The 22,365-nt window shown below is 41.9% G+C and overlaps 1 protein-coding gene across 1 annotated transcript in view; it reads left to right on the top strand.

Annotated features, from left to right (window-relative positions):
• EDIL3 (EGF like and discoidin domains 3) overlaps positions 1 to 22,365 on the top strand; it is a 956,986-nt gene that overhangs the window by 551,915 nt on the left and 382,706 nt on the right. Inside the window, exon 4 of the mRNA XM_077288684.1 lies at positions 15,540 to 15,653. Within this exon, the coding sequence (XP_077144799.1) occupies positions 15,540 to 15,653 (114 nt within the window). The remainder of the gene's footprint in view (positions 1 to 15,539; positions 15,654 to 22,365) is intronic.

Raw genomic sequence — 22,365 nt, 5'->3', positions numbered from 1 at the left:
ACTTGCATTGTTTGATTTTGATCTGATGCTCGGATCAAAATCAAACATGTCTCCACATTTTTCCACTAACCTCTTGGTTCAAGAAAGAAATCGGACATGTCAATGGCCTCATAGTCTATCACAGGAATGAGTGCTATCTGAGAAAATTGTGAATAGCAAAAATGTATGCAAAAATTGAATGTCTCAATGAACCATTACTGTGATTTCCAGCTGTTTTGCAATGCAGTTTTCAGCCATACCAAAGGTAATTCACATTGATATCATGTGTTTCACTTGTATGAGCAGTAGAGCCAAAGCAGGATTGCAAACTGCAGAAATCCTCAGTAAAACTTTAAGCAGTTTAGCTTTATGGCATACATGCATCTGAAGCACTTAAAGGGGATTTGCCCTCTCCGAAAAATGTCGAATATAAGCTCGGTAGTTATAAAAAAAACAAAAAGCAGATGGTATAACTTACCCTCCTCAGGTCTACCACTGTTTCATAACTGCTGGTCTGGTCTGGTCTCTATTCTATTGTTTGTCTACAGCGATGACATCACATCCACAGCACTACAGCCAATCATTGATCCAAGCTGTTTGCGCCATCTACACAGGCAGACCCACTAAGCTCAGTGATTGGCTGAGGTGGGGTCAACATAACGTCAGTGCTTCAGACAAACAATAGAGACCGTGGTAGCAAAGGAGAACTAATGCAGGATCCAGGGGGTTTAAGTGAAGCTCAGTTTGTTCTTTTAGAACTACAACAGGTTATAGCAGAAATGTTTCTGAAAGAGGACAACACTAATAAAGTTTTGAGCAGCCATCAAAGAAGGCCATGGAAATACATAGATAGGGAAATTGGTTGTAAAAATTTGAAGATTTGAAAATAATTAAGCTAACAAATATTCTTAAATTTTAGTCATGAGTGAGCATGCTCGGATAACGTGTTATCCGAGCATGCTCCGGTGTTATCCTAGTATCTTGGGCATTCTTGGATAATATATTCGTTTTCCTGGGGCAGTATGTTCTGTGGCAGTAGACAGACAAACACATGTGGGGATTGCCTAACAAACAGGCAATCCCTGCATGTGTTGTGGCTGTCTACCACTGCAAAACATGCTGCTGCAGGGACATGAATATATTATCTGAGCACACCCAAGATACTCAGATAACAATCAAGTGTGCTGGGGTAACAAGTTATCTGAACACATTCCCTCTTCACTAATAAATTTATAATTCCTAACCAGGATTGCTGTGCTATAGAGGAACGAGAAAAAATAGCAATCTGGCAGCCATTAAACATCCAAGTAGAGATATAAAGTCTCAGTCCTCATTTTCCTGCTTAAAGGGTTGTTTCATCATATTTATATTGAAAACATATCCTTAAGATAAGTAATCAATATCATATTGTTGGGGTTCTGACATTCGGCACCCAACTGATCAGCTATTCTTGGTGCCAGCGGCAACACTTTGTTAAGGGCTGTAGAGCTGTCCAGCACGTCAACTGTGTCATCAATTTAAAAGTAGTAGAATGCTAGAATATATGATCATTCCTTAAAGGCAACTCACCAAACCGAGCAGGATATTAAGAAGAGTGGAGATTTTTAAGTTTGACTGGTTATCAGGTGAGTGTATTGTATAGTTAAGGCATAACTGTCTTTTAACACATTATCTTTAAAAATGTAAGGTCTTGCTGCGGTTATCCTCAAAAACTAGTAAAAACTAGTTACAGCTGCTGTGCTGCACATACCAGTATAATATGTCCAGGGATTGTCTCGATTCTCTTGCTCAATAACTTTAAATCCGCTCTATTTGAGGGAACATTTCTTCTTCATGAGGATTCTGCCAGCAATATTGGTGGCGGAAATTAATTTCACTCACTTTCCAGTTTGCATTTTTCTAGGTATTGTGGAATTATGTCATACCCTATACCAGGGGTCCCCAACCTTTCATACCTTGAGAGCCATATTCCACTATGAAAGTTGGTAGAGAGCCACAATGCAGATAAAGTCATAGAAAAACCTAAAGAAGGCACAAATAATAACATGCTGATTTTCACTTTCACTCTATCCTTATGTATTTTACATTATTGTTATGCAAATTGCTTAGTCAAAGAGGACTTGAACTCTAGTGCCTCCTATTGGAAGTAGCAATCTTAAAAGTCAATACCCTTTAACAGTCCCATAAGATGCTTCATATATTATTAGTAACATAGTAACATAGTTATTAAGGTTGAAGGAAGACTTTAAGTCCATCTAGTTCAACCCATAGCCTAACCTAACATGCCCTAACATGTTGATCCAGAGGAAGGCAAAAAAAAACCATGTGGCAAAGAGTAAGCTCCACCTGGGGGAAGTCTTTGTACTGTCCCCTCATATATTTATTCATTAACATAAGATCACCCCTTAGCCTTCATTTTTAAACACTAAATAGCCCCAAGTGTAATAACCTATCTTGGTATTGCAGACCCCCCAGTCCTCTAATAACCTTGGTCGCTGTTCTCTGCACCCACTCCAGTTCAGCTATGTCTTTCTTATACACCGGAGACCAGAACTGTACACAGTATTCTAAGTGTGGTCGCACAAGTGACTTGTATAGAGGTAAAATTATGTTCTCCTCATGAGCATCTATGCCTCTTTTAATGCATCCCATTATTATATTTGCCTTTGTAGCAGCTGCCTGACACTAGCCACTAAATGTGAGTTTGTCATCCACCTATACTCCCAGGTCTTTTTCATTGTCGGTTTTGCATGACCTTACATTTATCCCCATTAAAGCTCATTTGCCATTTATCAGCCCAAGCTTCTAGTTTACATAAATCATCCTGTAATATAAAATTGTCCTCCTCTGTATTGATTACCCTGCAGAGTTTAGTGTCATCTGCAAATATTGAAATTTCACTCTGTTTGCCCCCTACAAGATCATTAATAAATATGTTAAATATAAGAGGGCCCAATACTGACGAAATGAAAAGGTCCTCCATATCTCTGGAACCATATGGGGAATTTACAGAAAATAAAAACAGATTAGTCAATGCAGGAATAAAATTAGAAAAAAACTCTACACTTTTGACTTGGTCACGGGTCCTCTTTAACTTGTGCCGTAGAGATTGTTTAGATCTTCCTACATTCTATCCAACTACAGGCATGGAAATTTGAGTCCCTATTTGGGATTCTACTCTAAAATGAGATATGATTTGCCAAGTAGAATTGCGCAGCAGCCAGATTCTCCTTTGCATCTGAACATTGTTTATTACCATCATATTAATTACCTCCATGGAATTAATATATCTATACACAGCAGACCAGCATAAATAGATTGCTTTCCAGCTTTTGAAGAAGAGCTTTGCAAATCTGTTAAGATGACAAATTTACTTTGCCAAGATTGGCAGAGCTTGTAGTAAAAAAGTTATATGGCTTTCTAGGAGAACCCAAGAACAATTGTTTATTCATTCTTATGGTCACACTTTAATATCTATATACCAGTGCAGTTCATTAACTAAAGCCCCTCATGTACATGAAATAGCTGTTCTTCCCAGAGTTCCCGATATATAGGAACATTTTGTCGAGCCCTCCTGTGTTTTTTATGACATTCTGCCAGACTCATTAGGGGAGGCTTATTTCCAAGAGAAGAAAAGGATCAATCATTAGAAATTCAATTATGTTGGGAGAGAGTAGGGAGTTGGGGCCTAAAGATCTGTTTTCACAGACTTACCGACGGCACGCTATAACCACCGCTTGGTAAACTTTTATTGATTGGGAAACTTTAACCAATCGGCAGTTGTTTGACTACCTGTTTACACCAGCAGAAAAAAGCAAGCATTCCACACTAACAGTATAGACAAAAAAAAATCTTTACACCTCTAAGTACACTTTTACTGATTGGGAAACTTTAACCAATCGGCAGTCGTTTGACTACTTGTTTACACCAGCAGAAAAAAAAACAAGTGATCCACACTAAGAGTACAGGCACAAAAAATATTTGCACGTTCAATTAAACCACAAAATCTTGACATTTAAGTGTTTCATTGTGAATATTTTGCTGCAATTAGTATTTCATCATTAATTAGTATTAATTATTATTTACTTTTTACTAAACCAGTTTTGCCATAAGACAGTTTTTGATTATCTCCCCCATTGTGTGCACTTTTAAGAAGTGAAATCATGACAGATTTAAGGCTACGTTCACATTTGCGTTGTGTCGGGCGCAGGTTCGGCGACGCATAGCGGCGCATGCATCATGCGCCCCTATATTTAACATGGTGGCGCATGGACATGCGTTGTCTTGCATTTTGTGACGCATGCGTCATTTTTGGCGCAAACGTCAGGGCGCACAGGACGCTGCATGTTGCATTTTTTTGCGTCCAAAATCAAGTCAAAAATGGACGCATGCGTCACAAAACAATGCGTTTTTGCATGCGTTTTGCATGCGTTGTGCGTTGCGTAGCCGATGCAACGCCCAACAACGCGAATGTGAACGTAGCCTTACATGTAAAGTTTTATTCTGTCCCACAAGTGTAAAGATTTTTTGGCCAGCACTGTAGTGATCTGTACTAGGTTGGTCAGTAAACACAGGCTGTCATACACAGGCTGCTTGTTCATCGAGTGATCAATAGCCTAATTGCAAAGCAGGATAATTGTGAAACAAACATTTTTGACAATGCTCTTTCACGATTATCTTGCAGAGTAAATGCTCATTTCTCTATCACTATTGCTTTTTTTAAATGTTATTTCAAATTTGTGCTGAAATATTCATTTGAAAGCAAAATTTATCATGTTTCAAGGTTTTTTCGTGGGTTAACGCACAATGCTGTATTGTAGTCTTCTTTATTCTCTCGTGCTTTTGTGCTAATTCTACAACATTATGCAATGGAATAGATTTTCATATCTTTAAACCGACTCATGGGCAGTGTTTATCCATCAAACTATAATGCATTTTTTTACATTAAACAATAGTTTTTCATTTTATTCAAAGCTGGTATAGACTTAAAGAAAGATGAGGTGTCCTGCATAGCCTTGCCTTGAGACCTTGTGTGCTAGAGATGAACTGAAATCCTTGTTAAGATCCTTCCACATGTCTTACAGGAATTTGATGCAAATTTTGCCCCAGATTTCACCCTTTGCATATCAATTTGAAACAAATCCATGTTAGATTAGAGCATACTGTAGATTTTACAATCTTCAGCATGGTCTCGGATCTTATAGGATTTATTTCCACTGCATGCAGATGAGGTTTCCCTAAACTCCTTTTATATGCAATATGATGTACTCTGCTTCAGATTTTCATTGAAGGCTGAAATCCTCGACACGACTCATTGGTAAAAGATTCCCCTAATGTATATCTCCATTGGAAGGCTTCAAAATATAACAGTGGCAGTGGCATATGATGACTATAATTTTTTGTGGAGACTCTCTTCATAGAAAAGTGCAAGTTGCTGTGCTTTCAATTACAGTTGAAAAAAGGTATGCAGTCATAAACTTGTACAGTGGTGGCCAAAATGACTCTGTTTGGACTTTCGGCCAATTAGTTGCATCCGATGGGTTTGTTTGAAAAGATTGTCCCATCTGGGACATTTATAAAATATCCACAGGATATGCCATAAACGTCTGCCAGATGCTAGGCTCACTTGCACATGTGCTACTCTCTTCATTTATATATATATATATACAGTATATATATATATATATATATATATATATATATATATATATAATCGTCCAAGGGTCGCTTCCGTCTGTCTGTCATGGAAATCCCGCGTCGCTGATTGGTCACAGCCAGCGGGCACAGTCCAGCCGCGAATTCGCCGCTTCCTACTCTCTGTCAGTGCCCCCTCCAGTGAACGCTCACACAGGGTTAATGACTGCGTTACACCGCGTTATGCGGTGTAACGCAGTCCATTAACGCTGTTATTAACCCTGTGTGACCAACTTTTTACTATAGTAAAAAGATCTAATGTTAAAAATAATAAAATAAAAAATCATTATATACTCACCTTCCGTCGCCTTTCCCGCTGCTCCTCGCGATGCTCCGGTCCATGCATTGGGGTCTCACGACATGATGACGTAGCAGTCTTGCGAGACTTCTACGTCATCATCTCGCCAGACCGCAATGCATTCTTGGGATCGGAGCATCGGTAAATGCCTGGGCTGGATCCGGGGGCCGACGGAAGGTGGGTATATAACTATTTTCTATTTTAATTCTTTTTTAACAGGGATATGGTGCCCACATTGCTATATACTACATGGACTGTGTTATATACTGCATGGGCTGTGTTATATACTATGTGGCTGTGCAATATATTACATGGCTGTGCAATATATTACGTGGCTGGGCAATATACTACATGGGCTGTGCTATATACTGCATGGGCTGTGTTATATACTGTGTGGGCTGTGTTATATACTATGTCTCTGTGCTACATACTACGTGGCTGTGGTATATATTACGTGGCTGGGCAATATACTACATCGCTGTGCTCTATACTACGTGGCCTGTGTTATATACTGCGTGGGCTGTGTTATATACTACGTCTCTGTGCTTAATACTATGTGGCTGTTCTATATACTACGTGGCTGTGCTATATACTACGTGGCTGTGCTATATATTATGTGGCTGTGCAATATATTACGTGGCTGTGCAATATATTACGTGGCTGGGCAATATACTATGTGTCTGTGCTATATACTACAGGGGTTGTGCTATATACTATGAGGCTGGGCAATATACTACGTGAGCTGTGCTATATACTACATGGGGTGTATTATATACTACATGGGCTGTGTTATATACTACGTGGGCTGTGCTATATACTACGTGGGCTGTGTTATATACTACGTGGGCTGTGTTATATACTACGTGGGCTGTATGCTACTTGGCTGAGCTATATTTCTCTGCTGTATCTGTGCATCATGAATCGTGGTATGTGTTAAAGAGGGGGGCCTACTGAGACTCTTTCACCCGGGGCCCTCAAAAACCTGGTGCAGGCCCTGGCTTCACTGATTGTTCGCGGACGGGCGTGACCAATCAGTGACCGGTGCAGTCCAGCCGCAAATTGGCGTGGAATTTGAACCACGCTTCGCTAATTGGTTGCGCCCAGCCGGCTGAATCCTGTGTATAAATTGCATTATTCTGAAAACTTCATAAATAAACTACATACATATTCTAGAATACCCAATGCATTATAATCAGGCCACCATCTAGCATATATATATATATATATATATATATATATATATATATATATATATATACTAGATGGTGGCCCGATTCTAATGCATCGGGTATTCTAGAATATGTATGCAGTTTACAGCCACGTAGTATATAGCACAGCCACGTAGTTTATAACACAGCCACGTAGTATATTGCCCAGCCACGTAGTATATTGCACAGCCATGTATATAGCACAGCCACGTAGTATATAGCACAGCCACGTAGTATATAGCACAGAGATGTAGTATATAACAAACCCCATGCATTATATAACACAGGCCACGTAGTATAGAGCACAGCGATGTAGTATATTGCCCAGCCACTAATATATACCACAGCCACATAGTATAAAGCACAAGTCATAAAGTATAAAGCACAGAGATGTAGTATATAACACAGCCCACGCAGTATGTACCACAGCCCACGCAGTATCTAACAGAGCCCACATAGTATATAGCAATGTGGGCACCATATCCCTGTTAAAAAAAATTAAAATAAAAAATAGTTATATACTCTCCTTCCGGAGCCCCTGGATCCAGCCGAGGCGTCCAGCGATGCTCCTCGCAATGCTCCAGTCCCAAGAGTGCTTTGTGGTCTCACGAGATGATGACGTATCGGTCTCGCGAGACTGCTACATCATCACCTCACGAGACCGCAATGCATGGAGCGGTTACCGGAATGTCGCGAGGAGCGGGAAAGTGTTATGACCCCAATGGCGAGGGTCTCAGAGGAACGTGGAAGTCTGCAGAATACAAAAATCCAGCTCATAGGGCAGTGGTAACTGGGTTGACCATATATCTACTCCTAACGCCAACACTAGAAGTAGCCGGGGATCATTCCTACGTTGATTCTAGATGACACGCGCCAGCTGGAGAATCTAGCTACCCCTAGTAGAGGAAAACAAAGACCTTTCTTGCCTCCAGAGAAGGGGACCCCAAAGCTGGATAGAAGCCCCCCACAAATAATGACGGTGAGGTAAGAGGAAATGACAAACACAGAAATGAACCAGGTTTAGCACAGAGAGGCCCGCTTACTGATAGCAGAATTAAGAAAGGTAACTTATATGGTCAACAAAAACCCTATCAAAATCCACACTGGAAATTCAAGAACCCCCGAACCGTCTAACGGTCCGGGGGGAGAACACCAGCCCCCCTAGAGCTTCCAGCAAAGGTCAGGATATAGATTTGGAACAAGCTGGACAAAAATACAAAACCAAAACAAATAGCAAAAAGCAAAAGGCAGACTTAGCTGATATAACTGGAACCAGGATCAGTAGACAAGAGCACAGCAGACTAGCTCTGATAACTACGTTGCCAGGCATAGAACTGAAGGTCCAGGGAGCTTATATAGCAACACCCCTAACTAATGACCCAGGTGCGGATAAAAGGAATGACAGAAAAACCAGAGTCAAAAAACTAGTAACCACTAGAGGGAGCAAAAAGCAAATTCACAACAGTACCCCCCCCTTAGTGAGGGGTCACCGAACCCTCACCACGACCACCAGGGCGATCAGGATGAGCGGCATGAAAGGCACGAACTAAATCGGCCGCATGAACATCAGAGGCGACCACCCAGGAATTATCCTCCTGACCATAGCCCTTCCACTTGACCAGGTACTGAAGCCTCCGCCTGGAGAGGCGAGAATCCAAGATCTTCTCCACCACGTACTCCAACTCGCCCTCAACCAACACCGGAGCAGGAGGCTCAGCAGAAGGAACTACAGGCACAATGTACCGCCGCAACAAGGACCTATGAAATACATTGTGAATAGCAAACGACACAGGAAGATCCAGACGAAAAGATACAGGATTAAGGATTTCCAATATCTTGTAAGGCCCAATAAAACGAGGTTTAAATTTGGGAGAGGAGACCTTCATAGGAACAAAGCGGGAAGAAAGCCACACCAAATCCCCAACGCGTAGTCGGGGACCCACACCGCGGCGGCGGTTGGCAAAGCGCTGAGCCTTCTCCTGTGACAACTTCAAGTTGTCCACCACATGATTCCAGATCTGCTGCAACCTATCCACCACAGAATCCACCCCAGGACAGTCAGAAGGCTCCACATGACCCGAAGAAAAGCGAGGATGGAAACCAGAGTTGCAGAAAAAAGGCGAAACCAAGGTGGCGGAACTAGCCCGATTATTAAGGGCAAACTCAGCCAACGGCAAGAATGTCACCCAATCGTCCTGATCAGCAGAGACAAAACACCTCAAATAAGCCTCCAAAGTCTGATTGGTTCGCTCCGTCTGTCCATTAGTCTGAGGATGGAAAGCAGACGAAAACGACAAATCAATGCCCATCCTACTACAAAAGGATCGCCAGAACCTGGAAACGAACTGGGATCCTCTGTCTGACACAATATTCTCAGGGATGCCGTGCAAACGAACCACGTTCTGGAAAAACACAGGAACCAGATCGGAAGAGGAAGGCAGCTTAGGCAAAGGAACCAAATGGACCATCTTGGAGAAGCGATCACATATCACCCAGATAACGGACATGCCCTGAGATAGCGGAAGATCAGAAATGAAATCCATGGAGATATGTGTCCAAGGTCTCTTCGGGACAGGCAAGGGCAAGAGCAAACCGCTGGCACGAGAACAGCAAGGCTTAGCTCGAGCACAAGTCCCACAGGACTGCACAAATGACCGCACATCCCTTGACAAGGAAGGCCACCAAAAGGACCTGGCCACCAGATCTCTGGTGCCAAAAATTCCCGGGTGACCTGCCAACACCGAGGAATGAACCTCGGAAATGACTCTGCTGGTCCACTTATCCGGGACAAACAGTCTGTCAGGTGGACAAGACTCAGGCCTATCAGCCTGAAATCTCTGCAACACACGTCGCAGATCCGGAGAAATAGCTGACAAGATAACTCCATCTTTAAGAATACCAACAGGATCAGCGACTCCAGGAGCATCAGGCACAAAGCTCCTAGAAAGAGCATCGGCCTTCACATTCTTTGAACCTGGTAAATACGAGACAACAAAATCAAAGCGGGAGAAAAACAATGACCAGCGGGCCTGTCTCGGATTAAGGCGTTTAGCAGACTCGAGATACATCAGATTCTTGTGATCAGTCAAGACCACCACACGATGCTTAGCACCCTCGAGCCAATGACGCCACTCCTCAAATGCCCATTTCATGGCCAACAACTCCCGATTGCCCACATCATAATTTCGCTCGGCAGGCGAAAACTTCCTAGAGAAAAAGGCACAAGGTTTCATAACAGAGCAACCAGGGCCTCTCTGCGACAAAACGGCCCCTGCCCCAATCTCCGAAGCATCCACCTCAACCTGAAAGGGAAGTGAGACGTCAGGCTGGCACAAAACAGGCGCCGAAGTAAACCGGCGTTTCAACTCCTGGAAAGCCTCCACGGCAGCAGGAGCCCAGTTAGCTACATCGGAGCCCTTCTTGGTCATATCCGTCAAAGGTTTCACAATGCTAGAAAAATTAGCGATAAAACGACGGTAGAAGTTAGCGAAGCCCAAGAACTTCTGAAGACTCTTAACTGACGAGGGCTGAGTCCAATCAAGAATAGCTCGGACCTTGACTGGGTCCATCTCCACAGCAGAAGGGGAGAAAATGAACCCCAAAAAGGGAACCTTCTGTACACCAAAGAGACACTTTGAGCCCTTGACAAACAAAGAATTTTCACGCAAAATTTTAAAGACCAACCTGACCTGCTCCACATGCGAATCCCAATTATCAGAAAAAACCAAAATATCATCCAGATAAACAATCAAAAATTTATCCAGATACTTCCGGAAAATGTCATGCATAAAGGACTGAAAAACTGAAGGCGCATTGGAGAGCCCAAAAGGCATCACCAAGTACTCAAAATGACCTTCGGGCGTATTGAATGCGGTTTTCCATTCATCACCTTGCTTAATGCGCACAAGGTTGTACGCACCACGAAGGTCTATCTTGGTGAACCACTTGGCACCCTTAATCCGGGCAAACAAGTCAGACAACAGCGGTAAAGGATACTGAAATTTGACAGTGATCTTATTTAAAAGCCAATAATCAATACAAGGTCTCAAAGATCCGTCCTTTTTTGCCACAAAAAAGAATCCCGCACCAAGAGGGGAAGAAGACGGACGAATATGTCCTTTTTCCAGAGACTCCTTGATATATGAACGCATAGCGGTATGTTCAGGTACCGACAGATTAAACAGTCTTCCCTTAGGAAATTTACTGCCTGGGATCAAATCTATAGCACAGTCACAGTCCCTATGAGGAGGCAGTGCACTGGACTCAGACTCACTGAAGACATCCTGATAATCAGACAAATACTCCGGAACTTCCGAAGGCGTAGAAGAAGCAATAGACACAGGCAGGGAATCCCCATGAATACCACGACAGCCCCAACTTGAGACTGACATAGCCTTCCAGTCCAGGACTGGATTATGGGTCTGTAACCATGGCAGCCCTAAAACAACCAAATCATGCATTTTATGTAAAACCAGGAAACGTATCACCTCGCGGTGTTCAGGAATCATGCACATGGTAACCTGTGTCCAATATTGCGGTTTATTTGCTGCCAATGGTGTAGCATCAATACCCCTAAGAGGAATAGGATTTTCTAATGGTTCAAGAGTAAATCCACAGCGCTTAGCAAATGAGAGATCCATGAGACTCAGGGCAGCACCTGAATCTACAAACGCCATGACAGGATAAGATGACAGTGAGCAAATCAAAGTTACAGACAGAATAAATTTAGGTTGCAAATTACCAACGGTGACAGGACTAACAACCTTAGCTATACGTTTAGAGCATGCTGAGATAACATGTGTAGAATCACCACAGTAGTAGCACAAGCCATTCCGGCGTCTATGAATTTTCCGCTCATTTCTAGTCAGGATTCTATCACATTGCATTAAATCAGGTGTCTGTTCAGACAACACCATGAGGGAATTTGCGGTTTTTCTATCACATTGCACCGAATTAGGTGTCTGTTCAGACAACACCATGAGGGAATTTGCGGTTTTGCGCTCCCGCAACCGCCGGTCAATCTGAATAGCCAGTGCCATAGTATCATTCAGACCTGTGGGAATGGGAAAACCCACCATAACATTCTTAATGGCTTCAGAAAGGCCATTTCTAAAATTAGCGGCCAGTGCACACTCGTTCCAATGTGTCAGCACGGACCATTTCCGAAATTTTTGGCAATACACTTCAGCCTCGTCCTGCCCCTGAGACATAGACAGCAAGGCCTTTTCTGCCTGAATCTCAAGATTGGGTTCCTCATAAAGAAAACCGAGCGCCAGAAAAAACGCATCAAGATCAGCCAATGCCGGATCTCCTGGCGCCAGCGAAAAAGCCCAATCCTGAGGGTCGCCCCGTAAGAACGAAATAACAATTTTTACTTGCTGAGCAGAATCTCCTGATGAACAGGGTCTCAGGGACAAAAACAATTTACAATTATTCACGAAATTCCTAAACTTAAACCTGTCTCCGGAAAACAGTTCAGGAATCGGTATTTTAGGTTCTGACCTAGGATTTCTGATAACATAGTCTTGTATGCCCTGCACACGAGTAGCCAGCTGGTCCACACTTGTAATCAAGGTCTGGACATTCATGTCTGCAGCAAGCATAGCCACTCTGAGGTAAAGGGGAAGGAGAAAAAAAAAAAAACTCAGAATCTTCTTTCTTATAATCCCTCTTCTGCAATGCATTAAACATTTAATACTGGCCTGGCAAACTGTTATGACCCCAATGGCGAGGGTCTCAGAGGAACGTGGAAGTCTGCAGAATACAAAAATCCAGCTCATAGGGCAGTGGTAACTGGGTTGACCATATATCTACTCCTAACGCCAACACTAGAAGTAGCCGGGGATCATTCCTACGTTGATTCTAGATGACACGCGCCAGCCGGAGAATCTAGCTACCCCTAGTAGAGGAAAACAAAGACCTTTCTTGCCTCCAGAGAAGGGGACCCCAAAGCTGGATAGAAGCCCCCCACAAATAATGACGGTGAGGTAAGAGGAAATGACAAACACAGAAATGAACCAGGTTTAGCACAGAGAGGCCCGCTTACTGATAGCAGAATTAAGAAAGGTAACTTATATGGTCAACAAAAACCCTATCAAAATCCACACTGGAAATTCAAGAACCCCCGAACCGTCTAACGGTCCGGGGGGAGAACACCAGCCCCCCTAGAGCTTCCAGCAAAGGTCAGGATATAGATTTGGAACAAGCTGGACAAAAATACAAAACCAAAACAAATAGCAAAAAGCAAAAGGCAGACTTAGCTGATATAACTGGAACCAGGATCAGTAGACAAGAGCACAGCAGACTAGCTCTGATAACTACGTTGCCAGGCATAGAACTGAAGGTCCAGGGAGCTTATATAGCAACACCCCTAACTAACGACCCAGGTGCGGATAAAAGGAATGACAGAAAAACCAGAGTCAAAAAACTAGTAACCACTAGAGGGAGCAAAAAGCAAATTCACAACAGGAAAGGCCTCGGCTGGATCCAGGGGCCCACAGAAGGTGAGTATATAATGATTTTTTTATTTTTTTATTATTTTTAACATTAGATCTTTTCACTATTGATGCCGCATAGGCAGCATCAATAGTTAAAAGTTGGTCACACAGGGTTAATAGCAGCGTTAATGGACTACATTACACCACAGCATAACGCGGTCCGTTAACGCTGCCATTAACCCTGTGCGAGCACTGACTGGGGGAGTATGGACTGCGGGCACTGACTGCGGGGAGTAAGGAGCGGCCATTTTGCCGCCGGACTGTGCCCGACGCTGATTGGTTGTTGCCTTGGGATTTCCGTTACAGACAGAAGGACAGACAGAAAGACGGAAGTGACCCTTAGACAATTATATAGTAGATTATTTTTAGAACTCATACAAGTGAATGGTGTGAACCATGCAATTTCCATGGCTTGCACCAATACCCCATACTTGAGATAGATGCTAATCCTAAGGCCGGGGTCACACTTGCGAGTGTGATGTGAGAAACCTGCTCGAATCTCTCGCATCATTACCAGAGTGTGCGGCTGCATGCATTTCTATACAGCTGAACACTCTGGTCCCGAGTGCCGGCATTAGTGCCGGGTATTGATGCGAGAGACTCGCGCAAGTTTCTCGCATCACACTCACAAGTGTGACCCTGGCCTAACAGTGTGACTCACACCCATTGGACATTTATAGCATATCCTGAGGATAAATGTAGTAAATGTTCCAGATATGAATAACCCTTTTGGATCCCAAATGAGCTTTTGGTGAGTTTTTGATGTTGCAGATTTTCTTTACCTATTAGATGAATTAAGTTACTCTTTTTTATTGTGTTTTTTTTTACGTGTTTTTTTTACGTGTTTTTATTGAGTTTTTGACACTGCTTTTTTTCTCTTGTTGTTAAGTCATGTTTTAAATAAAGCTGCTTTGTTTTTGATACCTCTTGGAATTTGGCTTTGACAAAACTTTATTGATACAGTCATGAGGGGTTACATGCATTTTTGATATGTTTCCGCCATGGAAACGCACTAAAAACGCATGTGCATTTTTTACCTGCAAACTTTCCACATCTAATGTCTATTGGGATAATCAAACCCAAAACTCAGTAAACCCACAAGAGAAATCAACATGTTGTGCATTTGAAACACACACTGCAGGTCAGTTTATGCTGAATAAAAAAGAACAGTGCGAGTGGGATTTCTACAAGTCCCATCCACTTTACTGGAACTATAAAATAGTAAAAATACACAGTGTCAAAAATTCACCAAAAACTCATCATGGGGACCAACCTTACTGTATTTACATAGGACTTGTCTCAATTGATCATTATATTCAATTGCAATGTGCACTTAACATAAAGCCATCATAAATGCATACAGTATATCAATAACGTTTCCATCTTCATAGGATTCTCTGCATAAAGGTTAAGAAAACACATTAAGGCTATGTCTACCTTGCATTTTTGCTGTGTTATTCCTAATTTTTTCTGCATGTATTGGTTGTGAAAAACAAAGCGTTTTACCATATCGGCAAAGTGAATGCGATTTCTGAAATCTGTGGCACATGTTGCTTTTTTCTTCCTTGCAGTTTCAAATCTGTAGCATCTCAATTTTTTCAACTTTTTTTCAGTGTTTTTCATTCCAATGAATAGTAAAAAATGCATCAAAAAATTGCAAAACCATTCTTGTATTACACTATATTACACAGAATGTTTTCTGCCATCTCTCCAGAATTTGCAGGAGTTTGTGAATGTTTGCACCTACCCTAGAAGATCGAAATTGTACTTTCAGTATATCTCTATTATATTATAGATAATAACTATATTATCTATAAAATGAATGATAATATCACTAACAAAGTAAATCCTTTGTTTCTGTAGATGTAAATGAATGCGAGAGGGATCCATGTCGGAATGGCGGAATCTGCACAGATCTGGTGGCTAACTACTCATGCGAATGCCCCGGCGAATACATGGGAAGGAACTGTCAGCACCGTAAGTAGATCCTCTGCTTCTTTAATACAACTATATCTGCAAGGTTCCAGTGTGAACAGACAAATGAATCAAAACAATTACACGTTTACTTAGACATAAGGGTCATCTTTTCTAGGAATTCGACTTTCAAAACATAGGCAGTCTGTGAATGTGATTTATTTTGTACAAAGCCTGTTGCGTCTGATGAATAGAGAAGATATCAATCACACAAGTCTGGTGTCTGCTTAAATTACTATCAAACTACTCTGCATATCAAACATAATACAGGTCTCCTATCGGCTCTGCAAATCAGCACTGTCTTCATGATAGGGAACAACATCTATTTTTCTATTACCATGCCAAAGCAAATGTTTTCTTGTTAATCTCTCCTGCCTTCTTTTGTAATCGTGTATTGATCTATTGTGCCGTTGGAATGGAGATAGTTGTATAGTTAATACTTTACATCACTTAACATACTGAAAAAGAACATTTATTTTAACTTCCCGAATGTTAGATTCTTGGTGATGTTTACATTTTTTATTTTATTTTTCCTTTTTTTGTTTTTAATTTCAAAGTTAACTTTTTCAGGGCTAAGGTCTTTAGATATCTCAATATCCACAACCAAATGTTACCTTTCAGGATTATATAATCTAAAGGTGATTTATTTTGTATTATTTATACTTAAGGCCTCACTTAGGGTACCTTCACACTGGTCGATTCTGCTACGATTACGACGCATTTGCGTCATATTCGACATCGCAGTACGAGCTCGTAGCCAGCGGTCACACTCTACGATGTTAACGCTTTTTCTGACGTAGTTGCGATGTGAACGTCACGCGTCGCAATCGTACGCTACCCTTCACACCGCCATAGTCCTACGACTCCGAGCGTGACGTATTACCAGCATGGGCGTGCTAAAACGTCACGCCCAATCAGGAGACAGGTATGCGGAAGCCCAACCCACGTAGTCGCATTACGAGCTCGTATGACCGCCGTCACATACTACGATTTCGACCGCCACAGCGGGACATTTACGACGAAAGAAAGTTCTGCTCTTTCTTTCACATCGTACGATACTGGGCTGCGTCGCAAATCGTAACGCCATGTCACACTTTGCAACCTCGGAACGAGGACGGATAAACGTCACAAATCGAACGCTCGTTCAGACTTTGATTGCACAGTGTGAAGGGGCCCTAAGACGTATGTGACTCATTTACAAATAGATACCATACAGATTACAGTCTAGGGCTGTTCACGTGTCATTGAGGTTCTTTTGCGAACTGAGTGATCATGAAAGAAATCTTGACAATGTGTGTTTTTGATCTATCTCACAGATTAGAATTACCTGTTCTAGTCTCTGGGTCTGTGTAAATCACAGACTGCACATGGATGGCATCAGTATGCTGTCCGTGATTGACACTGCAATGGAAAGAAGAAGTTTTGCAGTTTCTTTTTTTTTTTCGTAATGATGGTAAAAACTGACACAATGACCAAACACTGATGACACTCAGATTCCAAACACTGAAGAACAATGGTCATCTGAGTGAGGACTAATTTATAAAATAACTATATTTCTATATTTTCTTCCTGATTTTTTGGAATGAATAGGGCTTTAATGTGGTTCCAAAATAAACACCATTGTCTTTTTTCAGTTTTCTATACAGCATGAGGAAATTTGTAAAAATTGCATGTCCTTCTTTTCTCCAATTACAATTTAGTACAAGTCCTGGATATAAGGTCTCAACACTAGCACAAACTACAGGTGCACAAAAATTATTATTTTAGGTACTAAAAGGATTGTTGAGTCTTAAGGTACCTTCACACTAAACGATATCGCTAGCGATCCGTGACGTTGCAGCGTCCTGGCTAGCGATATCGTTTAGTTTGACACGCAGCAGTGATCAGGATCCTGCTGTGATATCGCTGGTCGTTGAACAAAGTTCAGAACTTTATTTGGTCGTCAGACCGGCGTGTATCATCGTGTTTGACACCAAAAGCAACGATACCAGCGATGTTTTACACTGGTAACCAGGGTAAACATCGGGTTACTAAGCGCAGGGCCGCGCTTAGTAACCCGATGTTTACCCTGGTTACCAGTGTAAAATGTAAAAAAAACAAACACTACATACTCACCTTCGCATCCCCCGGCGTCCGCTTCCCACACTGACTGAGCGCCGTAAAGTATAGCACAGCGGTGACGTCACCGCTCTGCTGTTAGGGCCGGCGCTCAGTCAGTGCAGGAAGCGGACGCCGGGGGACGCGAATGTAAGTATGTACTGTTTGGTTTTTTTACATTTTACGCTGGTAACCAGGGTAAACATCGGGTTACTAAGCGCGGCCCTGCGCTTAGTAACCCGATGTTTACCCTGGTTACCCAGGGACCTCGGCATCGTTGGTCGCTGGAGAGCGGTCTGTGTGACAGCTCTCCAGCGATCAAACAGCGACGCTGCAGCGATCGGCATCGTTGTCGCTATCGCTGCAGCGTCACTTAGTGTGAAGGTACCTTAAGGTTGCAAGTCTAAATCACTCTATATTCTTCGGTTCTGGTGCCAGGAGCGGATGGTCATGTGACTACAGGTTTGCGATTTACATCTGGCCATGTTCAGACTAGAAATGTCCAGCTTCACTGAATACATATGTATTGAGTGAGGCCAAACATGTCTACTCAGCATGTGGCCACTTGTATGCAAATAGCATGTTTGTGGTCACGAGCCTGTGTCCTGGGGATGGCAGTCTTTAGACACTAATGTAACTTTGTAAAAGGACTTTTCAGCAGCTGTAAATAGAATGTTAGTGTCATGCAAACAGCTAGTGGTGTGTGACTGTCAGCTGCAAATTTGCCATCACCTCACACACTACTGTTTTACATACCTGTACAACCTATGATTTTAACAAAGCTATAATATGGCACCAATTGAGGATTATATGGCTGTGATATGGCACCAACAGAGGTACAGTGGGTACGGAAAGTATTCAGAACCCTTTACATTTTTCACTCTTTGTTTCATTGCAGCCATTTGGTAAATTTAAAAAAAAGTTCATTTTTTTTTAATTAATGTACACTCTGCACCGCATCTTGACTGAAAAAAAAACAGAAATGTAGAAATTTTTGCATATTTATTAAAAAAGAAAATCTGAAATATCACATGGTCATAAGTATTCAGACCCTTTGCTCAGTATTGAGTAGAAGCCCCTTTTGAGCTAGTACAGCCATGAGTCTTCTTGGGAATGATGCAACAAGTTTTTCACACCTGGATTTGGGGATCCTCTGCTATTCTTCCTTGCAGATCCTCTCCAGTTCTGACAGGTTGGATGGTGAACGTTGGTGGACAGCCGTTTTCAGGTCTCTCCAGAGATGCAAAATTCGGTTTAGGTCAAGGCTCTGGCTAGGCCAGTCAAGTGGCTGCAATGAAACAAAGAGTGAAAAATTTAAAGGGGTCTGAATACTTTCCGCACCCACTGTAAATAGGGCCCTGTTGTACCTTAAACTTGTCACACATTTGAATGTCAACCATACCCTCAGATTTCAGCAGAACTGCCTAACCATCTAATGTGTATGGAGGCCTTTCAACTCTAGTTGGATTGCAAACGTTCAGTAAAAGAAGGATTGAGCTTTTGGATCTTAGCAAACATGATCGTTTTATTTTGAAAAGCCATTAGAAGTAACTCACAAGCTTGTCTGAATGGAGATTGCATTTGTATGAAGAGGTGAGGTGGGATAAATGCTGGCTTTTCAATGTATATTTCCAGCTTTAGCATCCTGATAACTCCTCATGAGGGATATTTTCAAATGTTCAATTTAATTGATGGCGTATGATGAAGTTCTTCCCACCAATCATTTCTCCAAAGGTAAAATAGCTCCATACAGTGCTATTCAGAGGCGCCATGTCCATGCCCATGCAATGCCTACAGCTCCGTGTATCTTGTCCTTCTGTACTTCTGCATAATGCTGTTAATACTGATTTCTAATGTATCCAACAGGAAAAAAAATCATGTCATATTTTATCAGATGAAATAATTTGGTGTTGTTCTCTGTCAAAGACATTGCAGAGCAGAATTCTTCTGTTATATAGTGACTCAGGAAAGTGCCAGAATACCGGCATCAGTACAGAGCAACTGAAACTCCCTGTGCCTTGAACAGGATTTGTGCATTCAGCAATGCCTTACAGGGAGAATTTTTCTTTCCCAGTAGAATTAATATGAAAAGCAAATATTACTGTGAAATGTTCAGTGCTCCAACTGTGTTCTGACCATTTTTAACCTTCATGGTGTGAACATAGTCCAATTATAATTCATGTGTTGTTGCTCGTATGCATATTTTCTCTTCCTGCTAGAGTGTTGATACTAATAGGGCTTAAACTGCATTTATATCTAGCTTTTCATCCATTTTCTTATTCCACATTTTTACTTACTTGTTAAAAAAAAATCTGCTTCTTTTTTCTTGTACAGTTTATTTTCTCCGATACTGAGATTAAAAATGTATAAATAGAAAATAATCCCTTTCAAAAAGATATATCAATTCTAACGCTTGCAGTACTGCGAAGAGAAATGGAATAGATAATTTTTTATCTACATATTTTTGGAGAAAATCCAAGCAAAAGTATCTCAACATACCGATGTCGCCATACTTGGTAATTAAGATTAAGTTTATGCTATGTTCATAGAATTACATTTAGTGAGTCCGTTAAAGGGACACAAAGAAATTTTAAAAATATGGAGCATGGAGCACAGGGAGAATAATATTCACCTACATCCGACCCATCAGATTCATTTTTTTTAATCTGATGCAGCAGATTAGAATTGTTGGCAAAATTGAGTCAAAACAGTTGATGAGTTCGCAAAGAGGAGAGGGAGCTCCAGCTCCAAATTTCAGATCTCTATTGATTTTTATGGGTTTCGTGTTCTGGTTCAGGTTCAGGTTCCCAAACCGAACTTTAGACTAATATTCGGTGGAATCCGACGAGCCTGAACTTCCACGTGTCCGTTCATCCCTATTTCTCACTATTCACTCCCAGATGCTAATACTGAGTAGGGTCCCAATGTTACAGATACAGTGGGGCAAAAAAGTATTTAGTCAGTCAGCAATAGTGCAAGTTCCACCATTTAAAAAGATGAGAGACGTCTGTAATTTACATCATAGGTAGACCTCAACTATGGGAGACAAACTGAGAAAAAAAAATCCAGAAAATCACATTGTCTGTTTTTTAACATTTTATTTGCATATTATGGTGGAAAATAAGTATTTGGTCAGAAACAAAATTTCATCTCAATACTTTGTAATATATCCTTTGTTGGCAATGACAGAGGTCAAACGTTTTCTGTAAGTCTTCACAAGGTTGCCACACACTGTTGTTGGTATGTTGGCCCATTCCTCCATGCAGATCTCCTCTAGAGCAGTGATGTTTTTGGCTTTTCGCTTGGCAACACGGACTTTCAACTCCCTCCAAAGGTTTTCTATAGGGTTGAGATCTGGAGACTGGCTAGGCCACTCCAGGACCTTGAAATGCTTCTTACGAAGCCACTCCTTCGTTGCCCTGGCGGTGTGCTTTGGATCATTGTCATGTTGAAAGACCCAGCCACGTTTCATCTTCAATGCCCTTGCTGATGGAAGGAGGTTTGCACTCAAAATCTCACGATACATGGCCCCATTCATTCTTTCATGTACCCGGATCAGTCGTCCTGGCCCCTTTGCAGAGAAACAGCCCCAAAGCATGATGTTTCCACCACCATGCTTTACAGTAGGTATGGTGTTTGATGGATGCAACTCAGTATTCTTTTTCCTCCAAACACGACAAGTTGTGTTTCTACCAAACAGTTCCAGTTTGGTTTCATCAGACCATAGGACATTCTCCCAAAACTCCTCTGGATCATCCAAATGCTCTCTAGCAAACTTCAGATGGGCCCAGACATGTACTGGCTTAAGCAGTGGGACACGTCTGGCACTGCAGGATCTGAGTCCACGGTGGCGTAGTGTGTTACTTATGGTAGGCCTTGTTACATTGGTCCCAGCTCTCTGCAGATCATTCACTAGGTCCCCCCGCGTGGTTCTGTGATTTTTGCTCACCGTTCTTGTGATCATTCTGACCCCACGGGGTGGGATTTTGCGTGGAGCCCCAGATCGAGGGAGATTATCAGTGGTCTTGAATGTCTTCCATTTTCTAATTATTGCTCCCACTGTTGATTTCTTCACTCCAAGCTGGTTGGCTATTGCAGATTCAGTCTTCCCAGCCTGGTGCAGGGCTACAATTTTTTTTCTGGTGTCCTTTGACAGCTCTTTGGTCTTCACCATAGTGGAGTTTGGAGTCAGACTGTTTGAGGGTGTGCACAGGTGTCTTTTTATACTGATAACAAGTTTATACAGGTGTCATTACTACAGGTAATGAGTGGAGGAAAGAGGAGACTCTTAAAGAAGAAGTTACAGGTCTGTGAGAGCCAGAAATCTTAATTGTTTGTTTCTGACCAAATACTTATTTTCCACCATAATATGCAAATAAAATGTTAAAAAAACAGACAATGTGATTTTCTGGATTTTTTTTTCTCAGTTTGTCTCCCATAGTTGAGGTCTACCTATGATGTAAATTACAGACGCCTCTCATCTTTTTAAGTGGTGGAACTTGCACTATTGCTGACTGACTAAATACTTTTTTGCCCCACTGTATGTTGTGATCATGCCACCAAGCTGGTGCTTGCACATGTCAGGCACAAAATATGACACTTATGCCTTGTGTGGAAG

Source organism: Ranitomeya variabilis, chromosome 1, assembly GCF_051348905.1.
Source record: "Ranitomeya variabilis isolate aRanVar5 chromosome 1, aRanVar5.hap1, whole genome shotgun sequence".
Lineage (NCBI taxonomy): Eukaryota > Metazoa > Chordata > Amphibia > Anura > Dendrobatidae > Ranitomeya > Ranitomeya variabilis.
This window is presented reverse-complemented; position numbering and strand designations above follow the sequence as displayed.